This window comes from Falco punctatus (genome assembly GCF_963210335.1).
Source record: "Falco punctatus genome assembly, chromosome: 9".
NCBI lineage: Eukaryota > Metazoa > Chordata > Aves > Falconiformes > Falconidae > Falco > Falco punctatus.
Genome location: NC_137589.1, coordinates 31,189,053 through 31,206,701, shown reverse-complemented (window position 1 = coordinate 31,206,701; position 17,649 = coordinate 31,189,053). Strand labels below are relative to the sequence as shown.

At 42.4% G+C, this 17,649-nt stretch overlaps 2 protein-coding genes across 10 annotated transcripts in view; one reads left to right on the top strand and one right to left on the bottom strand.

Moving 5' to 3' along the window:
- On the bottom strand, positions 1–8,040 carry GSTO1 (glutathione S-transferase omega 1). Its single transcript, XM_080401157.1, has 6 exons — positions 7,890–8,040; positions 7,665–7,773; positions 5,797–6,019; positions 4,396–4,497; positions 2,179–2,285; positions 1–550 (listed from the first exon to the last, which is right to left on the bottom strand). Exons 1-6 carry the CDS (start codon positions 7,921–7,923, stop codon positions 397–399), a joined length of 729 nt encoding a protein of 242 aa, XP_080257283.1. The 5' UTR covers positions 7,924–8,040; the 3' UTR covers positions 1–396.
- A 66-nt stretch (positions 8,041–8,106) lies between these two features.
- CFAP43 (cilia and flagella associated protein 43) overlaps positions 8,107–17,649 on the top strand; it is a 53,430-nt gene continuing 43,887 nt past the window's right edge. For all 9 annotated transcript variants that reach the window (XM_080401143.1, XM_080401141.1, XM_080401142.1 and 6 more), the window contains exons 1-3: positions 8,107–10,685; positions 13,785–14,038; positions 14,831–14,927. In XM_080401143.1, coding sequence (XP_080257269.1) covers positions 10,540–10,685; positions 13,785–14,038; positions 14,831–14,927 — 497 coding nt within the window. In that variant the 5' untranslated portion in view covers positions 8,107–10,539. The remainder of the gene's footprint in view (positions 10,686–13,784; positions 14,039–14,830; positions 14,928–17,649) is intronic.

Genomic DNA, 17,649 nt, shown 5'->3' with positions numbered 1-17,649 from the left:
TTTAAAGACAACAGTGTCTGCTTTTTATTTATTTTCAGGACACCAGTATCACAATTTTTAAACCAAGTAACAGAGTTAGCTCAGGAAGTGCCCACCACAATACCTGCAAAAAGGCCAGAGATAACAGACCATCACCTCTGAGTAAAGCCAACATTTTTCCTTCATGCAATATACATGGCCAACAATGACTTTCTATCTCCTGCCTGAAGCCAGCACATCTTGCTCCTGACAGGAAGGAATGGAGTTCACAGGCAGCTTCTTAGCCTTTCCAGCACAGATTTATTCCCCGTTATGAAACGCAAACACAGAAGAACCCATACCAAATTACACTAGATCCCCACAGCTCACACTGAAAAGAAGCACTGGCACTTCAGCAAGCATGTGCCTACTGGCACCTCAGAGCCCATAATCACATGCCTCAGGGCTGTTCTTCAGATAGAGCTCGAGGTAATCCCTGAATATCTGTGGGTCAGTCATTGTAACCTTGACAGCAGGGTCCTCCTTCATGGCCTCCATCCAGCGTTGGAGCTTGGGGGTGTGACTCAAAGAGCTATGGGAAAAGGAAAGAGACTGAGTAATGCAAATGGGAAATGTGGAGGGCATCAAGGAAACAAACCCACTTGTGTGGTTCTATTTTACTGCTTGTTTTGCTTTCTCCCTCCCAGAATAATGCTCAGCTTAGAGCACGTGATGGAAATACGTATCAGATCACAGAAGACAGACTACCATTTGCAAAGTGAAAGAGTTCTTACAGAGCTTGTGCACTGCAAAGCTGAGTAAAAGCACAAACAAGCACTTACTGTGCCAGATACCAGCATGTTTTTACTTACATTACCCCAGCTGCAAGACACGGCTCTTAATTATCATCTGCTCTGAGTTGAGGCAGAGGCTTGTGCACCACTGCTTCCCTCCGGAATGCCTTGTTAATGGCGATTCTTGAAGCAAATGCTGTGTGCAGCGGTTGAGTTCTGCACAACCCACCAACTTCTCTCTCTTGCATACCAAGACAAGCTGTGCTGTTTGTCACTACCCTGCAACCCAGCAGCTGAAAATGCACACAGCCTATTGAGGAAACTGAGGATTTGACTAACAGACTAAATCCACAAACCCACACAGACACAATTGAAAAAAAAAACCACACCAAGACCACTGCGTGGCAAACAAAGTTTAAAAGTTTAAATTGTTATTTTCATTCTCTTCTAGCAGACTGACCAAAGTACTTTGCATTACAGTTTCCAACTCCCAAGTTGATGCATAGCTTGCCAGGTAACTCCTAACCCTTACCCAGAAAGCATCTTAACATACAATGGCTCAGATCCTCAGTCATTCAGATACCTTAATGACTCTGGACTTATGCTCCTATATTGCTTGGAATATTTCCCCTTCCAGGAGACAAAGTAGGTCAGCCATCCATCAGTATTGTTCTCATTTTACAGCATCCCAGAGTTTCAATGGTAAAAATTCCATGTGTCTTTCTTGTTCTTCAAGAATGGTTCAGGCACCAGGGTCATACTAACTGTTCTATACTCATCTTATGCTTTTATTACCCACTTCCTCATACAAGCTGACTCTTTAATCCAGTTCTAAGCCAGCTATAAAATAGTTCTCCTTTGATACCATTTCCCTACATATTAATGCAATACCATGGTAACTGGATCTGTTTAAGGATATAACAGACCAATAAATTTGTTTATATATTAAAAAAATGCTATTACAAGAGGGACAAATCTATTAGCTACAGCAAGATAGGGTAACAGTTCACCCATTTCAAAACAACATCACTCTCCTTTATCAACTAGGATTTCCAAAAAGAAGCAGAAGACTGCATTTCAACTCTTAAGTTTTGGACCAAGAACTTTGAATCTAGGCCTCCACAACTCCATCCCCTTCAAACAAAGATCATTTTCATTTATGATAGGAATGGGAAGTCCTGTACTTTGACCACTTCTTCCAGATCTGTCAAAACTATTTCACAGGAGAACAGGCCTGGTGAAAGAAAGTTTGTTTACAGAACAACTGAACAACTCATCTCTTTGAGAAGATGCTTCCCCCAAACTGTTACACAATACAAACTTTCTTCAGCAGCTCCCAAGAGTGGCCCACTGCTGCAAAGTGTATGCAAAGAATATTTATGTTGAGGCACTTCAGTACACACTAGAAGCTAGGCAAGGTACTCACTCCTTCAGCTGGAATGGTTCCAGACGTTCAAACCATGGCCAGATCATGTAGTCAAGCATGGAGATTGAGTCCCCACCGTAAAACACAGTGTTGCGTTTGGACAGAATCTGTGAGAGATGATAATTGCCCTCAGAAGGAAAATTACCACAACAGAACACTAACAAAAAGCTGTAATGGAATGCAGGCATACTGAAGGGATCAGACAGCAAATAATGGAGATACAGCACATTTCTCCTGTGCATGCAATATCTGGGGAGTCAGAGCTAGTCAGTAAACCAGCTGCAGTATCAACCTTAACTATTTCATACACTGTCAGTTCAGCTCTTCTCCAGAGGTTCAAAAACTGTCAAAAAATATTAATCACTAGCGAGGCTGCAGTCTTTGCACAAACAAAAAGGAATTTAGCTCTCACAATCTGTCAGTTCATGATTTCTTACCTGTCAAAAAGCATTAACAGCACAGACTAATCAAACATAACAATACACATGCATTTCTTGAGCAATAAATCTAGCTAAATTTAACATCCAGGTAAATTAGAACTCCATTTTAGCAGGGACTTTTCCCATAGCACTTGAGGCCAAGTGGTATCAGGAAAGCATTTCTAATGTTACAGCTAGAGCTGGCTTTGATTCCAGGAGCACAGGGAACAGAAAGCGAGAATAACACACACATACACCAAAATGAGTTCCCCACAGCTCAGCATAGAAAGCAGGGCCACAAAGAATGCAGCAAGTTCTCCTGTCACATTTATGTTTCTGATACATTTCAAGTGCCATGGTCATTCAAATTTAACATCCTTCAAGGATCCTCCAGAGCCTGGTCTCTTCTGTCATAAAACTAGCTCCTCTGTTTTCAGGCACTTTGGCATTTTAGAGGTAGAAGTTGAGAGACCTTACAAATCTGTCTTTTTGGACACACAACACTATACTCCTATGGCATTTACACCCTGTCCCCTAATCCCCACGATCTAGTAGAAATTTTAAAGCAGTCCTTCAGGAAGCATCAAGCTGTTTGAATTCCCAGGCCTCTGGCAGAATGTAACCCAGCAGTTGCACAGTTGCAGAGATGGGAACACAGCTCCCTCTGCCGTGTAGCAGCAAACTAAAACGGGTTTGAAAACACCTCCCTTCTTGAGTATCTCTTGCAGTAGGCTGAGTGAAGTTTGAACGGCTCTGTTCCTTCCTCCCATCCTCAGCTGACGCTGCAAAATCCTTCAGGGTATAGCAAAATAGACACTGACACTGAAGGAGCAGCAAGTACTTCACAGCATTAATAAAGCAGGAAGAAGGTTAATTCTTCCTTAATGTTTGTTAGATCTGTATTTCACTGATGTGAAACACACATAGCTTCCCCCAACAACTCATTTGTCATCTGCACTACTCTAGCATCAGCCTGATCAGACAGACAAGACTACCCTGAAAACAATTTTACTTTAGCAACTCGAGGGGTTGAGAAGGCAGAATGCACAGGGCTGTTGGGAGAACTAGGAAAAGTACTAAAAAGCTACTGGTAGCTTTGCACCAGAAAAGAAACACTCTGGAGGAATGCTTCTTGATCAAGACAGACAAGCATTAGTCATGGCTACTAAAGACACAGAAGAAATGGGTTCATGATAAAGGCAAGTCCAACAGCTGTTCAGACTAGCTGAGAACAACTGCTGACACAGATTGTTACTAGTATGGCATCAAAGCCACCCGACACTTTCTGGAGCTCTGCTAAAGTTGCATTACAGCACCAGCAGCAGAACATGGCCCAGGGCTGCATTTTTGCAAGTGACAGATTACATTCTGCTTCCCCCTACCCCAACAAAAACAAGCCCTGGAAGGAAAAAGATTTTATGTCATCACCAGGGTATCTGCACTCATTTCAGCAGAGCTACAGCACAGATGCTCTACAGCAGCTCCAACTCCTCAGCTCTTGCTCTTAGAACATGCTGCAAGGTCTCCTTACATTTAAAGCAGAATATCTAAAACAACAGTCAGCTAGAATTAAAAAGAACTTCACAAGTACACACAGCCTTCATCACAGATGAAGTTTAGTTTAGCTACTTGGAATTTATGCTAATGGTGCTGTTGTGTATCCTAGGCTGGGGGGTGTAAATTGAAAGATTGTTTATTGCTGTAATGAGAAAAGATGCAGTCCAAAGGACAAAGCACGAAAGAAAACAGGGATCATACAAAGACAGGCAACCTGCTCATTATCATGAAATACTCTTACCTCTTCAAGTTTGCCAAACTTTTCAGCAATCTCTGCTTTCAGTGCCGTGGCATCCTGACCATCTTTGACTGCCACAAAATACTTGAAAACTATGGGCGTTATCTATTCAAATGGAAGTATAAAGTTGTTAATGTTCCTATTACAGTAATACAAGCAATTCAGTCAGAGCTTAAAATGTTAAGTTAGATGTTAAGACATCAGATGCAAGTTAAATCTTAAAAAGCTTTAACTTTATAGAGTTAAAGAAAGTCTATTAATAAAAACCTTTTATACTTCAGAAAAGGTAAGAAAAGGCTTAAAGGAAGAATGAATGCAAATACTAATGGATTTTAGTCTTGTAGTAAAGAGAACAATGAAAAGAAGAACATGTTTCTCATTTGTACACGCTTACCAAAAAAGTAGCAAAAAAAGGTAGCAAGGCGCAGAGTGGTACTCTTTTCCCAGTTACACATTTCTGAAACCCAAATGCACTTTAACTATCAACACCTAAGGTACTTTTTTAAGAAAGAGACAGGCAGCCCAGGATATGCAGGCTTCTACAAACCTGTGCATTTTCTGATTTGGTAACTGCCAGAGAAATTATCATACAGCACCAGAAAGTTGTGCAATGGCCAAACTTAACACATGTTCACAGACAAACATTTTTCTAAGATGTCATTCATACAACCAACATTCAGTGCATGTTTGGGTTCTTTCAACGTGCTTCCCTGTAACCCTCTTCTCATCATGCTTATTCAGAAAGACCTATTGTAAATATATACTCCTTTCTACCCCCTTTCTTTGTCCACGTGTCTTTGCATCTTCCATTGCTTCCTTATATCTAAGCTGACCTCTTTCACTTCCTATACCCTTCAAAGCACATGCTTGTACAGAGGTTACTTCCGGTCAGCCACAGCTGCCCACCTCCAACCCCTCCGGAAGGCCAAAACCAGTCTTCTTATATACGTCCCATGTCTACAGCCACCTGACATCTCTCACCCATGGTTGTAGGCTCTCTCAGGCACTCTTCACATTCCACATTCACAATGCACTTCCTACAGAAAGACCTGGATTAAAATACAGCAGTTGTCACTACCTAGGTCTCAAGCAGTCAGCTGGTTTGGTCTACTAACCTTTGCCCTATTGTAGGATGCTCAAAATCCTGCCTCAGTCACATACTTTCACTAGTTTGGCTGTTCTCCTGCATCCATCCCCACACATAAACGCAGGGAGCAATTCAGACACACCATGGTTTGTAGGTGCTCACAGCAAGAGACCGCAAATAACCCCTCCAAGTTATCTGAATGCTTTTCCCAGACATAAGACCTGCCTTAAAGCATAAAAGCAGCGTTGGCAACAGAGCTGCAGTTCTTGATGCTATGGTAAGGTAAGAAACTGAATCCCACAATGATCATGCAGTACCTTTGAGAAATGTTCCAAGAGCATCTTCTGAAAGGCTCGCTCATACGGGTCCAAAGGCATCAGCTTCTTCCCTGGAAATGCTTCATCCAAATATTCGCAAGTGATTGGCGACTCATAAATCAGCTGGCCCTTGCTGGTCTCCAGAACAGGAACCAGCCCAAAGGGATTCTTCTCAAAGAACCAGTCAGGTTTGTTCTTCAGATTGATGTTGATTACTTCATAGCTAAAAAAGGAAAAGAAACAAGACCTAAACAGGCTCAGTCATTACACCTCAATAGCTACAATACTTGAGAGGCTGAATCCTTGCTCCCCTGCTCCCCCTTGTCTTCACTGAAGTCCTTTGCAGGACCAGCCATTTGAGAGGTAGAATTACTGCCGGGGGCACTTCTGTTTTCTGGAGAAAATCGGCACTGAGTTACAATAAGATGTTTGTTAAACTAATAAAAGACGTATGGACAGTCTGCAAGCACAAGAGAGGCAGCCTTTATAATCATGCTGAAAACAAAGGTAAAGCTCAGAATGCAGCACTTATCACATGCACATTCTTCTAAGAAAGAAGCATTTGACTGCAAATAAGCTACCCTCTAATTAAGAAATGCAGCTAAACTTTAACCTGACATTACACCACAGAGCAAATCAGGAGAGCATCCTACCTACCTATCTCCCCCACCTATGGCCTCACACAGAACAAGTGTTTAGGGAAAAGCAAATAGAGTTGATAAAAAAAATACATGGGACATATGCCTACGTTAAATTAACAAACCATAAGTTACATGCTGCGTTATATGCATGACCCCAGAAAATTCCTAGTAAGCCCAAAGGTCTCCTAAATACAGCTGAACCTTCAAAACAACTAAAAGTTACAAGAAAGTGACTGCCACATTTAGATAGCCATAAACCCCCTCCAAAATCACTATGCTAAAACAAATGTCCCAGCTCCAACAATCAGTTCAAAGACACTAAATAAAGACAGAATTAAACTGAGCTAGTCTCCATGCACCTACTCCTTTGAAAGAAGGCCCAAGAAGAAACAAAACAACACTCATCTTGCTGTCAGCAGAACTGAGTGGTAAGCATTCACTGCGCTAACATGAACTCACAGCCCTGTGCTGGTAAACAAACTGTTGGCAGGCCTGGGACTGGGTGGGAACCAGAAAAAGGTGGAAAAACCTGTTACTCTAAAGCTGTAAACTGAAGGAAGCATTAGTACCCATGGAAAAACACTGAAATGATATGGCTATCTTGAAAAAGAAACAGACACAAGTACTTAATGCCATTAACTTACTACAGCACAAGAATGAGAAAACATCACATTGTATAATATTATACATGTTATATATATACACAGTATGTTCCTCTTTTTAAGGTGCTGCTCGCTCACTGTTGTGTGCTAGTATGCAACAGTATAACAGAAACACTGCATATTCAAATCTCCCAGGATTTTCACTGCATCTTACATCAAAACTAACAACATCCATTAAAACACCAATCACATTTACCCAGGGCAAGGCCAAATGCCGTTATTGTAAACATTCCGGATGTCAGGTGAGAAAAAAAAAAACATCAGCTTGGAGTTTTTCCCTACAGATTTACATTGGGCCTTTACATAATGTTATTTCATACACAGCCTGCCCACTTCCCACTTCAGCAAGGCCCCTCTCCAAAAATAAAGTCTGAAGAAGATCGACCTTTACAGCAAACTCAACACAGACACCTCTTTTCTGCCAGCTCTTTCAGGGATGTTTCGTTAAAAACCATTTTGGAGGCCCAAGGAAGAAGGGAGGCTTGAGCCGCCCCCCCGGTCCCGTGGAGCCCCCAGGCCCTGAGGGGAGCAGGGGGCGCCGCGCCGGCCCGCCGGGAGGCCTCACCTGATGCCCTTGGCGCGGAGGACGAGACGCGCCCTCTGGGCGAAGGGGCAGAACCGCATGCTGTACAGCCGGATCACCCCCTCGGGCACCGGCCCCGGGGCCGCGCTACCTGAGGGGAGAGGAGACCGTTACAGCCCTTACTCGCCTGGCGCACAGCCCCGCGCCCCCTGCGCAGGCCGCCCGCCCCCGCTGAGGCGATGCAGCTGCCTGCCCGGCGGGGCTTACCCTTGCCCAGGCTGCGAGACTGCTCGCCCGCCATGGCGATACGCTACGGCGATACGCTACGGCGATGTGCCGCGCCGTGCCCCGCCGCACCCCCGCCGGCACCGCCCACAGGGCGGGACCCTCCGCCCCTCAGCGCAGCGCGGGCCGGGGAGCGCGGGCTGGCGGCGCTGTGCGGAGCCATGCCCGCCCCCCCGGTGGCGCTGCCGCCGGTGGGTGGCCCTCGGGGGGGGCGGGAAAGCTCGGGTTGCCCGGGAAGGAGCATGGTACACGCCGGTGGTTCCTCTCTGAGCTGCCCACCCTCCCCGGCGGACATGCTGGCCTGCTCGCTGGGGCAGGCACTGTTACGCTGCTCTGAATACTCTCCTTTATAACCTCAGCATAACCCACCCCAGCTGGCACTCCCATTTAAATAGGAAACCTATGGCAAAACACCCCATATGCCTGTTTTTTGTTTTTTTTTTCCAAGTGGTGCCTCCAGCAGCTGGTGAGGCACCAGGCCTGCCTCTGCTTCCCTTCCCACCTGGAAAGGGTCTTCTCCGGCTCCAGCAGCACTGCATCACCTGTTGCCCTTCAAAATCCAATCAGTCCTACCGTGAGGGTAACAGGGAGAGTTTCTCTTTCCTACAGCTATACTGTTTCACAATGAAAACCCAAAAGGAGGCAACAGATAACCTAACAGGCAAGGGGGCACACCAAAAGTTAGATTTAATTTAATTACTACCTTGCAGCCATGGAGGGATTCATGCTTGCTTCTGCAAACCTGACCTCTGTGAGCATCAGTATGTGCATAGAGGAAAAAAGCTGAAGCACAGACTGAAGTTCTCTCCATCCCTTTTGCTCCCTCTTCAGCAGAGATAAGAGCACCAGGGCCTTCCTTGTACCAGCTTTTCCCAGACTATAATAGCGGAAACTGAGGTGCTTTCCTTTTAATGCATTTATTTCACTATGTCCAAGTTGATCTATGGTCCCAGAATTAAAATGCTTCCCTTCATGGGCCTCCACATACTTCCACGCAGCCTCCAGGCCAAAGCTGTATGTTATTAGGAAACAGTACATTTGTAGGCATCAGAGGGCTGGGGCAGCGGAAGGGAAGGAAACTCCTGGCCTTCCTAGCAAAGGACACCTCTCTGCCAAACCCCCAAGGCTAATTAGAAGAACTGGAGCATCTCCAGTCTCATCACTGGATCTGTGCTTGTCCAGTGAGGAAATTTTGCCTGTTGCTGACTTTTGGTTTGGTTTTGTCACTGGAGCTGGGCCTCAGGCATTATGTCACAGACACCAGTGTTTTCTGTGGTGATCTCTCCTGCAGGCAAACACTGAGAAGGCTGCTAGTCAAGTGACCACGAACCTAACACCATTATCCATTTGAATGGAAGAATAACGTGATTTTTTGTTAAGTCATTGCTGTTTGATTATGTAATTAATAAGCAGCTCAAGCAGTGAAAGGGAGTGGTAATTGACTGCACAAGCCTGCCATGCCCCTGGGCAAACAGAAGCTATACATAAGATGTCCTTTGCCAACAAAATAAATTTCTCCTCCTATCAAAAAACAAATGTTAGAGGACTAGAGGACTTATTTCTCATTCCTCTGAGTGCCTGCCCTTAGGAAAGATTCAGCAACATTTTGGGTCATGAAAAAAAGAAAATTCATTTGAAGTTTCTTTCAGCAATTAAGAACAACACAGGCAACCTGCTAACTCACAGCCTAGAGACAGGCACGCAGGAGCCCAAAGCAGTATCACAAGATCTGCCTGCTGCAGTAGCTACTCAAAGGCACCATGGAAAAATAAGCCTATTTCCTCACCCCATCTTAGTTTTGCATGGCATACAGAACACCTGCAGAGACAAGAGATAAGGTACAGGGTTTGTCCTGCTGCCTCTGGACAGGAGTGCCACCCTCCATCATGCTGTATAGCACTGAGTGCACAGTAGTGTCACAACACTGCACACCATCACCACATAGATAAGTAATAATGAGCCAATGCAAGCAAAACGCTAAGTAACATTTCTCCCTTTGGGACAGGGAAAAGGAAGTGTTATTACTAATTCTGCTTTTAAAATACTTGGAGGTTCCTACTGTCCCTTCTTTCCAGTGGTCAGCTTCTCAGCTCTCCTTGAAGCTTCAGGAGCACCACCTTATGCACTGCAAGAGCAACTGCAGTACCTCATGCAAGGAAAACCACGGGAAGTGAGGGGAAAACAGGTGTAACTGCCTCACCAAACAAAAGGCTAAACACCACTGGAACCAGAGCAGCACATGCGTGGCCACAGCAAGGACCTGTGGGGTAGCTGAGGAACAGAACCCATGACTACTCCCCCAAGGCTGGCCCCTGTACCTGATAAAACCACTGCTTTCTAGACACAGCAATAATGATTACCCATGTTAAAGATTACAGATGTCTGTAACTTACAGGCAGAATTACCGCATTAAACATGGGTCGCTGCCTATGTGAGACAGTTGGGTATGCTACCGACTGCGCAACTCAACAAATGAGAGTGACCCATCCCACCCCCAAACAAACACCCTACTGCCCCTTCCTGTGGCTGCTGGCCCTTTAAATACCTTCCCGTGCTCGTTGGTTGGTTGGCGCACGGGGGCAGGCCAATCAGCTGTCTGCTTTAAGCCTGGCGGGAGGTGTTGTGTCAGCTAATGGTAGGAGCTGTTCTTGTTCCTAGGAGACGCGTGCAAACAGGCCGGCGGCGTGGGGCGATGGAGGCGGCTGATGAGGAGCCTTGCGCCGAGGCCCCGGGCGACCGATGCTGCTCCTCAGCCGAGGAGGCAGCGCTGGAAGTGAGGTGGGGGCCGGCCAGGACAGCCCGCGCCCTTTGGGCCTCTACATACACCTCTGACCTTCAGCCCGGCTGGGCTGCCCCCGGTACTCTGGGGGCCTCGCTCCGTTCTCCATGGTCAGCTGTAGGCAGCTGTCAGAGAGCAGGGCCGGCCTGACAGGGAGGGGAAGGGGGGCCGCTGTGCTGTGGCTCCGCGTCAGGGCGGCAGGTAGTTGCGGGGGTAAGAAAGAAAGAAGCTCTTGGACTGCAGCATATAGTGGGGACAGAGCCATTGGTGGATTTAGATGAAACTTAGGTTCTCTGCCCTTAGTATAAGGAGGCTCAGAAACAGGGAGTAAGCAACCCTGACTAGTTTCAAGCTGGAGCTTGGTGAGTTGTGTGGTACGAGTTGTTGCCTCTTCCTGTGTAGTGGTTCTGGCATCATGCAGTTCTGATGAACTCTTGGAGCATGCTTTTCTTCCAGTACCTGGTCTCATGAACCCAGGCAGTTCAGTTCTGTTTGTGTCCATGTTTTTCTTCTGTTTTACCCAGGCTACTTCAATCTCTAGGATTTCCGTGGCTGTTCTGTACCTCTTAAACCCCACTATCACAGTTTTCTGCTATTGCTTTTAACTTTCCTGATACTCTAAATCCTCACTCGTGTCTTTCTCTCTCAGCATCCTAATCTGCATGTCATACTTACAGATTTTCATTTTCCACAAACATGACCCACAGTACACATAGAAAAACACTTCTCTTCCAAAGCTCTTGGTAATCCAACAATTTGCTTTCTGGTTCTGAACAAATAGGAGCTGTAATGAGTTAAGCCCTTCCTGCTCCACCTTGATTGAGACTTTCACAACAATCTAGGATGTTCAGACATTTTTTTTCTGTGTAATGGGACATATGTCTTGACTTCCTTGCCCACTCTAAGTATTTCAGCAGTTTTATCAACGCTTATGGATAGTATGGGACATAGGTCCATAATTATAGGTGCAGCACTTCTTAGTGGAAAAAATTATTTGTTCCAGTAATGTGAGAAATATGGTTCAGCCTTAACCACTCTGATACTTGTGGAGTAAAAAAGGTAGTCTGAAGCATGTTGTTGCTATTCAGAGGGGGTCCCTTGTGCAAACTGGTGTTACTCGGAAGAGCTGTGATGCAGTTTTTCTTTGTGAAAACACCATTATGAAACGAAAATATTATGCAAAACAAAAAAAATGTAAGGCCTTTTGAATGTGAAACAAAACCTATTCCCATAAAATAGAAAAGTTTAAAGTTTGCCTTATAAATTAATATTAGTAGTAGTATGTATATTAGTTTTAGAAGAAAGTGACAATTATTTTGTAGTGGGCAACTGGAATGCATGTCTTCAGAAAACAGAACTTTAACAAAACTCATGGCTTCATAAAATCTGTTTTGTACAAACTAGCATTTTTCAGTGGAAAAATGCTTTGTAAGGAAATTTCTAAGCAACTCTTAATTACTTTGCTCGATCTACATTTCACCAACTGGCAAAGTTCATGACTGAAATATTTTGACACAGTGTTTATACAAAGCTGGAGACAGACACAGCATGGAAAATGTGAGCAAGCTATGGGTAATTACCTGACTGTGTATAGTACCACTCAAAGATGACATCAGATAACAGCCTGAATCCTTGTTCCCTTAAACCTTTACTGATTATATAAGGATGATAAATTTCACTGTCATCCCATTAATTTATCCCTGCATACATGCTTTCTAGATTTCATTTTATCCTTGCAAACAGAAGTTAAAATATACTTCATTCCCACTGATTCAGATCTAGTGTTGGGGAAAAGCATAGAGCTGCTCCTGTGAGCGTGTTCATAAAGGTCTGCTTATGTGCCATGGCATGCCATGCATCTAGTTCTTGCATAAAAGGTCCAGAAAACATTTGTCAGCTAAAATGTCTCCTCTTTGTTGCCATGGTATTCAGTTCATCTGCATGAGCACGTGGTCAGTGTGCTCCTGTTCTGGTCTGTAGCAAAAGAGGCCAAGAGCAGACACTACTCAAAAAAATGAGAAGTTATTGCTGGACCTAAATATCTCAAGACTAGTCATTTAAAGATGTTCCTAATTATGAGAGTGCTGAGGCTGTAATATAGTCTAGTAAGAGTAGAGGATCAGCAGCTGAGCTGATCTTACAACTGACTTAGGTTTGTGAAAGGAGCAAAAAACCACTGCTTGCAATTGCAGAGGACAAAATTTTTTTTTCAAGTCAAATGCTCTTGTTTGGAAGAAGAGAAGGAATGGAAAGTTTCTGAATAGAAATTAGAAGAGAAGGTGCTAACAGCAGTGTTGTACATGGAGGGTATCTGTTACACTGCTGAAACTTTTCTGCCATTGTACTCCCTGGCTACGCTGTGGCTCAGACAGACACCTTCACGAAGTGGTAAATGCAAATCCCTTTGATAAGAGGACCCTGGTGTTTATCCATGCACTTCCTGAAAGGTAAACACATCTGCAGGCAGTTATGTATTTGTCGATACGTTGTAAGTTCATAAGCTGACTCCCCTTCAGTAATTTATTTCAGTCCTTGTGTAACACACCTTGTTTATATACCAAAGTTTTACCATGTTAAAGTACTAGTATCTTTGAAGCAGAACAGTCCTCCTGGTTAGGTTCATATAAACGCAAGCTGTGCTTTGTAGTTTTTATTTTATGGGGATGAGATGAACTATGAAAGTGTAAAAAGGTTAAACAAACAATTGGGTCCCAAGTATGGATTGTACCTGTGTAATTCTTTCAGAATAAAGGTACACTCTATTACTATGATATGAGTACTAAACCAGAGCCTGTGGAGCGGCTAACTATTTCTAGTGAAAACTGAAAGAAATACAAGCATCTCTCCATGTTCTTATTACAGTCCTTTGTACTCTATCAGGATAAGATTGACCCTATGTTTTTGGATAACACTGAATGGATGATACATAACACTAGATCTTGAAGTAATTGTGGTTTTGCAACATTGGTATGAGGAGAAGTCTTAAATCCCAAGCATCAGTTCAGTGTAACTTAGGCTACAATATTCCCTTTATTACAGTATTTTGAGAAATGTGTGTCTTTGATTAATGTTTTAACATTCAGTTACTCTTTCTGCAGTTGGGTTCAGGGATTCTCAAACAAGAACTTTGGCTTTATCAACAATCAAACTGTCTGCTACCCTTGTGGCAATTACATCCTCTTCCTGGACATTGAAACAAAGACGACAACAGTACTGCACTGTCAGACTGGCCAGGTGGGAGCCTTTGCAGTGAATGGGAACAGGCAAGTGCTGGCCTTTTCAGACCGGAAGCTGAATCCCATCATATATATCTACACTTTTCCAGAACTGAGTAAACTGACGGAATTAAAAGGTAGTGATGTGATAACCCTCCCCTCACCATTTCATTAAAACAATAGTAGTGTCATGCATTTTCTGAAGGGTTTTTTTGATAAGACTTGAAAAACAGTGTTATAGGAAACTGTCTCATGACAAGATGCATGGAAAACAGTAGCAGGATTTTCCACTGCACTACTTTTAGTTAAGCTCAGGCTAAGGAGGAGTATGACAATACAAAATGGAGCTGTTTTAAAGGGAAAAGAAATGGAATGAAACGGAATTCCTTCTAGGAAAATATAGTCAGAATAACGAAAAATAACATACTGCAGTAGGCTTCCAGGCAGACTGCTGAAAGCCACACTGGGAAATCCGAGATGTGAGAAGAATGAGAGTTCTTGCAGTTAAACTCCGGAGTCTGGGATCTAATGGGTATTTTTGGCTGCCTCATAACATTTCTCTCCTTAGTTAAGTTGCTTACACTATCCATGTTTCAGTTGCCTTGCCATTTAAATAAGGATCATACTGCTTGCTTATTTCATGCATATGAGTAAAGTTATGACTGCAAAGGATTTCAGGGTACTTGGGGGAAAAAATACTGTACAAATTCAAGGTGTTATTGAAAAAAATTTGAAAAAATTCCAAGCAGTGAAACATAGGGAACATTTTTATGATCAAATCAAAACAATAATCTGGAGTGAGGCAAAGGAATCAGGGACTTAATGTCTCTGAAAAGTTAAAGTGGAACTGAGAAGAGTACCCTATCTGTGATAGCATACGGTAGAGTCCAGGGCAATTAAAGACCTTGTTCTTTATTTTTACATTTCAGGTAATGCTCAACTGGATTACACCTTACTTGCATTTAGTTTCACAGGCCCATATCTAGCCAGTTACTCTTCAATGCCAGAATTTGTTCTTTCAGTATGGTAAGAGTAAAAAAAATATCTTTAATACCATTTACGTGTTGTTCATACTTTGTGTGTGTACTGTTTTAGCATGAATTAAGTAAACAAATGTGGAAGACAGACTGGTTGCCTTCATCTCTTTTTTTTTTTTTTTATTGATCATTGTCTGCAAACTTTCTGTACCAAATTTGCTGTTTATTTTCTAGTATTAGTAGCCACTAGTCAGAATGACTGTTAACTTTGCTACAGCTGTCTTCTACCTTCTTCAAAATTTTGTGTTTTGGAGTACTTCTAAAGTCTTCAGCATCAGTTAATTATCTGTTCACCCTAGGAAGTTGAGAACCATGCTGTTTGTGAAAGAAAGTTGCCTGCTGAAAAGAGGAAAAGCGTTCTAAAGCCAATTTCTACTTTTCTGTTCACCTGGAATGTTCAGTGCTCCTCTTAATGTTGTGTTTGATCTTAGTTCTGTCATACAGTTTTGCTCAGTGATTACACTACCATGGGTCACTGGGTTAGATCATAATTTTCTGCTCATTGTCATGAAAAGAAATACTAGATAATACAGTGCAGATACAGAAAGTTGGAATATTTAATTTTTTTAATTTTCTGCAAAAATATAATCCTGCTCTTGCTTCCATTGCTTCCATTGACTGTGGGTTCTGAGCACTTCTTCAAAACAAATGGGGAGGGTGTAATAGGAGGAAGGCAAGAAAGGACACGTAAAGAATATTCTGTATACCCCCAATTTAATGATGACCTTTCCTTGTACAATTAGCGAAGAGGCAGAAACTCCTATAACTCCAGAATTTTAATAATGATAGTAGATACTATTACAGATGCCGCTTCTTTATCTCTTGTGAAGAAAAAGAATGTTTGCTCTGAACTCTGTACACAGTAGTTCAGGAAGGATGTCTGCGTGTGTAGCACACTAGAAACGAGCAAGACAGCCTCACTAGCCTGATGGGCTTACATGCTTGTAACTTACAGCAGAAATAGCACACCTGGGCTAATGTGTTCCTTGTGTGCACTTAAAACACCACCCTCTTGAAAGATTTCTCTAGATTATTCTTAAAAATGGAAATATCTAGAAATGTTTAAATGCTTTGAAGAAGCGGCAGTTTCCGAGGCCAAACAATTTAAATCTGTTTGAATCAGCATGAATATGACTATCAGCAGCTAATTGTCATGAAAGAACCATCGTAGATTCCAGTTAGAAAGAATTTAGTTACAAAATGGAACCAATTTACAATACTACACTCAGAATTTCTAATAACTTGAACGGAGGTGTGTGAATTTACTGTGAGATCAGGACCTTCATTTTTGCAATTGGATTATATTGTGCATTCCTTGTAGAAATGTGTGTGTATGGATGAAAGAAATCTCAATCCTTAGCATTCTTAATGTGTCATTATATGATGATTGCACAGTTTCTGTATTTTAAGCAGATAGTTTGAAATCAGAGGTATAAGAGATGTTTTGAAAGTTATGTCAGTCTCCAAATACAGAAAGCTTATGGATAACCAAAAGCTGCCTTTCATCTGAGATATTTTATCCTTAGATCTTTTATTATGTTCTGTTCAAAGGAGAGGCTTAATGCCAGATTCTTTCAGGTACATGTACTGTATAGTTTCAGATCTTAATAAATTATCTGCTCTAAAAGAGCGTTGGCACTATCTGTTAGGTATGAGGTGAGAACATGCTGACAGATATTTAGAGAGCGACATGCTGGTATCTTTTAAAGTCAGAATTGCAGCTTATAGCTTACTGTAATTTTAATGAGAGTTACTGTGTATGTGTGAATACTTCTCATTTTTTGCATATGCTATCAATATTAACCGTTGTCTTGCATTCTGATTTGTTTTTGTGAGTGAATTTATTACAGGCCAGAACAACAGGATTATACAAATCCATTTACAGCAGTGTATGCATTTCCTCTCAGCAGTAATGACAAATACTAAAGCTATAAATGTTATTTAGATTAGCAATCAGATATATTGTCCAAGAAATTAAGAAACAGTTTTAACCATTTTCTTCAAATGATGATAATCAGTTCTTGGACAGCACCTAAAAATGCAAATGCAGTCAAGAATTAATCTGGATAATGGAGAAATATGCAAAATAGATGTTGAGAATATAAAATAGGTTACAGTGGACTAAAGAAAAGTCAGTGGAAAGCAGATTCTCAGGCTTTTGTTAGCTATACATAACAGCCCCACACAAATTCTGCCCTGTTTTGTGCTCAAGTTAGTTAATGTAGCCATAGTTTGTATGTCTGCATTCACAACACAGTTACTGTATTACCTAAGTAATTCATCCATAGATAATCACGAGCTGACTGTGTTTTATTTCCTAATTATAATATCTTCCAAGTCTGCAATCCTTGAAATAATTGTTATGGACTGGAAAAGCAAGGCTGAGGTCTGGGGTGCTGAAGAGTTGTCTTGCTCCATTCAAGTAGTCACTGATGGAATGATAAAGAAAAAACCATGTGTCTTGACTCTGTTGGTCTTTTCACAAAAGGAGGTGTATGATAATGTTTCTAAAATTCCATATTTCAGAATTATTTTTTTATTCAATCTTTTTGTAACAGTAATAATTTTGTGTGGCTAATTAATCACCTCCTTTTCATTCTCAAGGGGACCTAACTATTTTGCAGCAGAAATTTTTGTGAGTGACAAAGTTTTTGTTTACTATACTTGATATTGAATGTTAGTCACAGTCACATCCAGATCTTTGGCTTGAA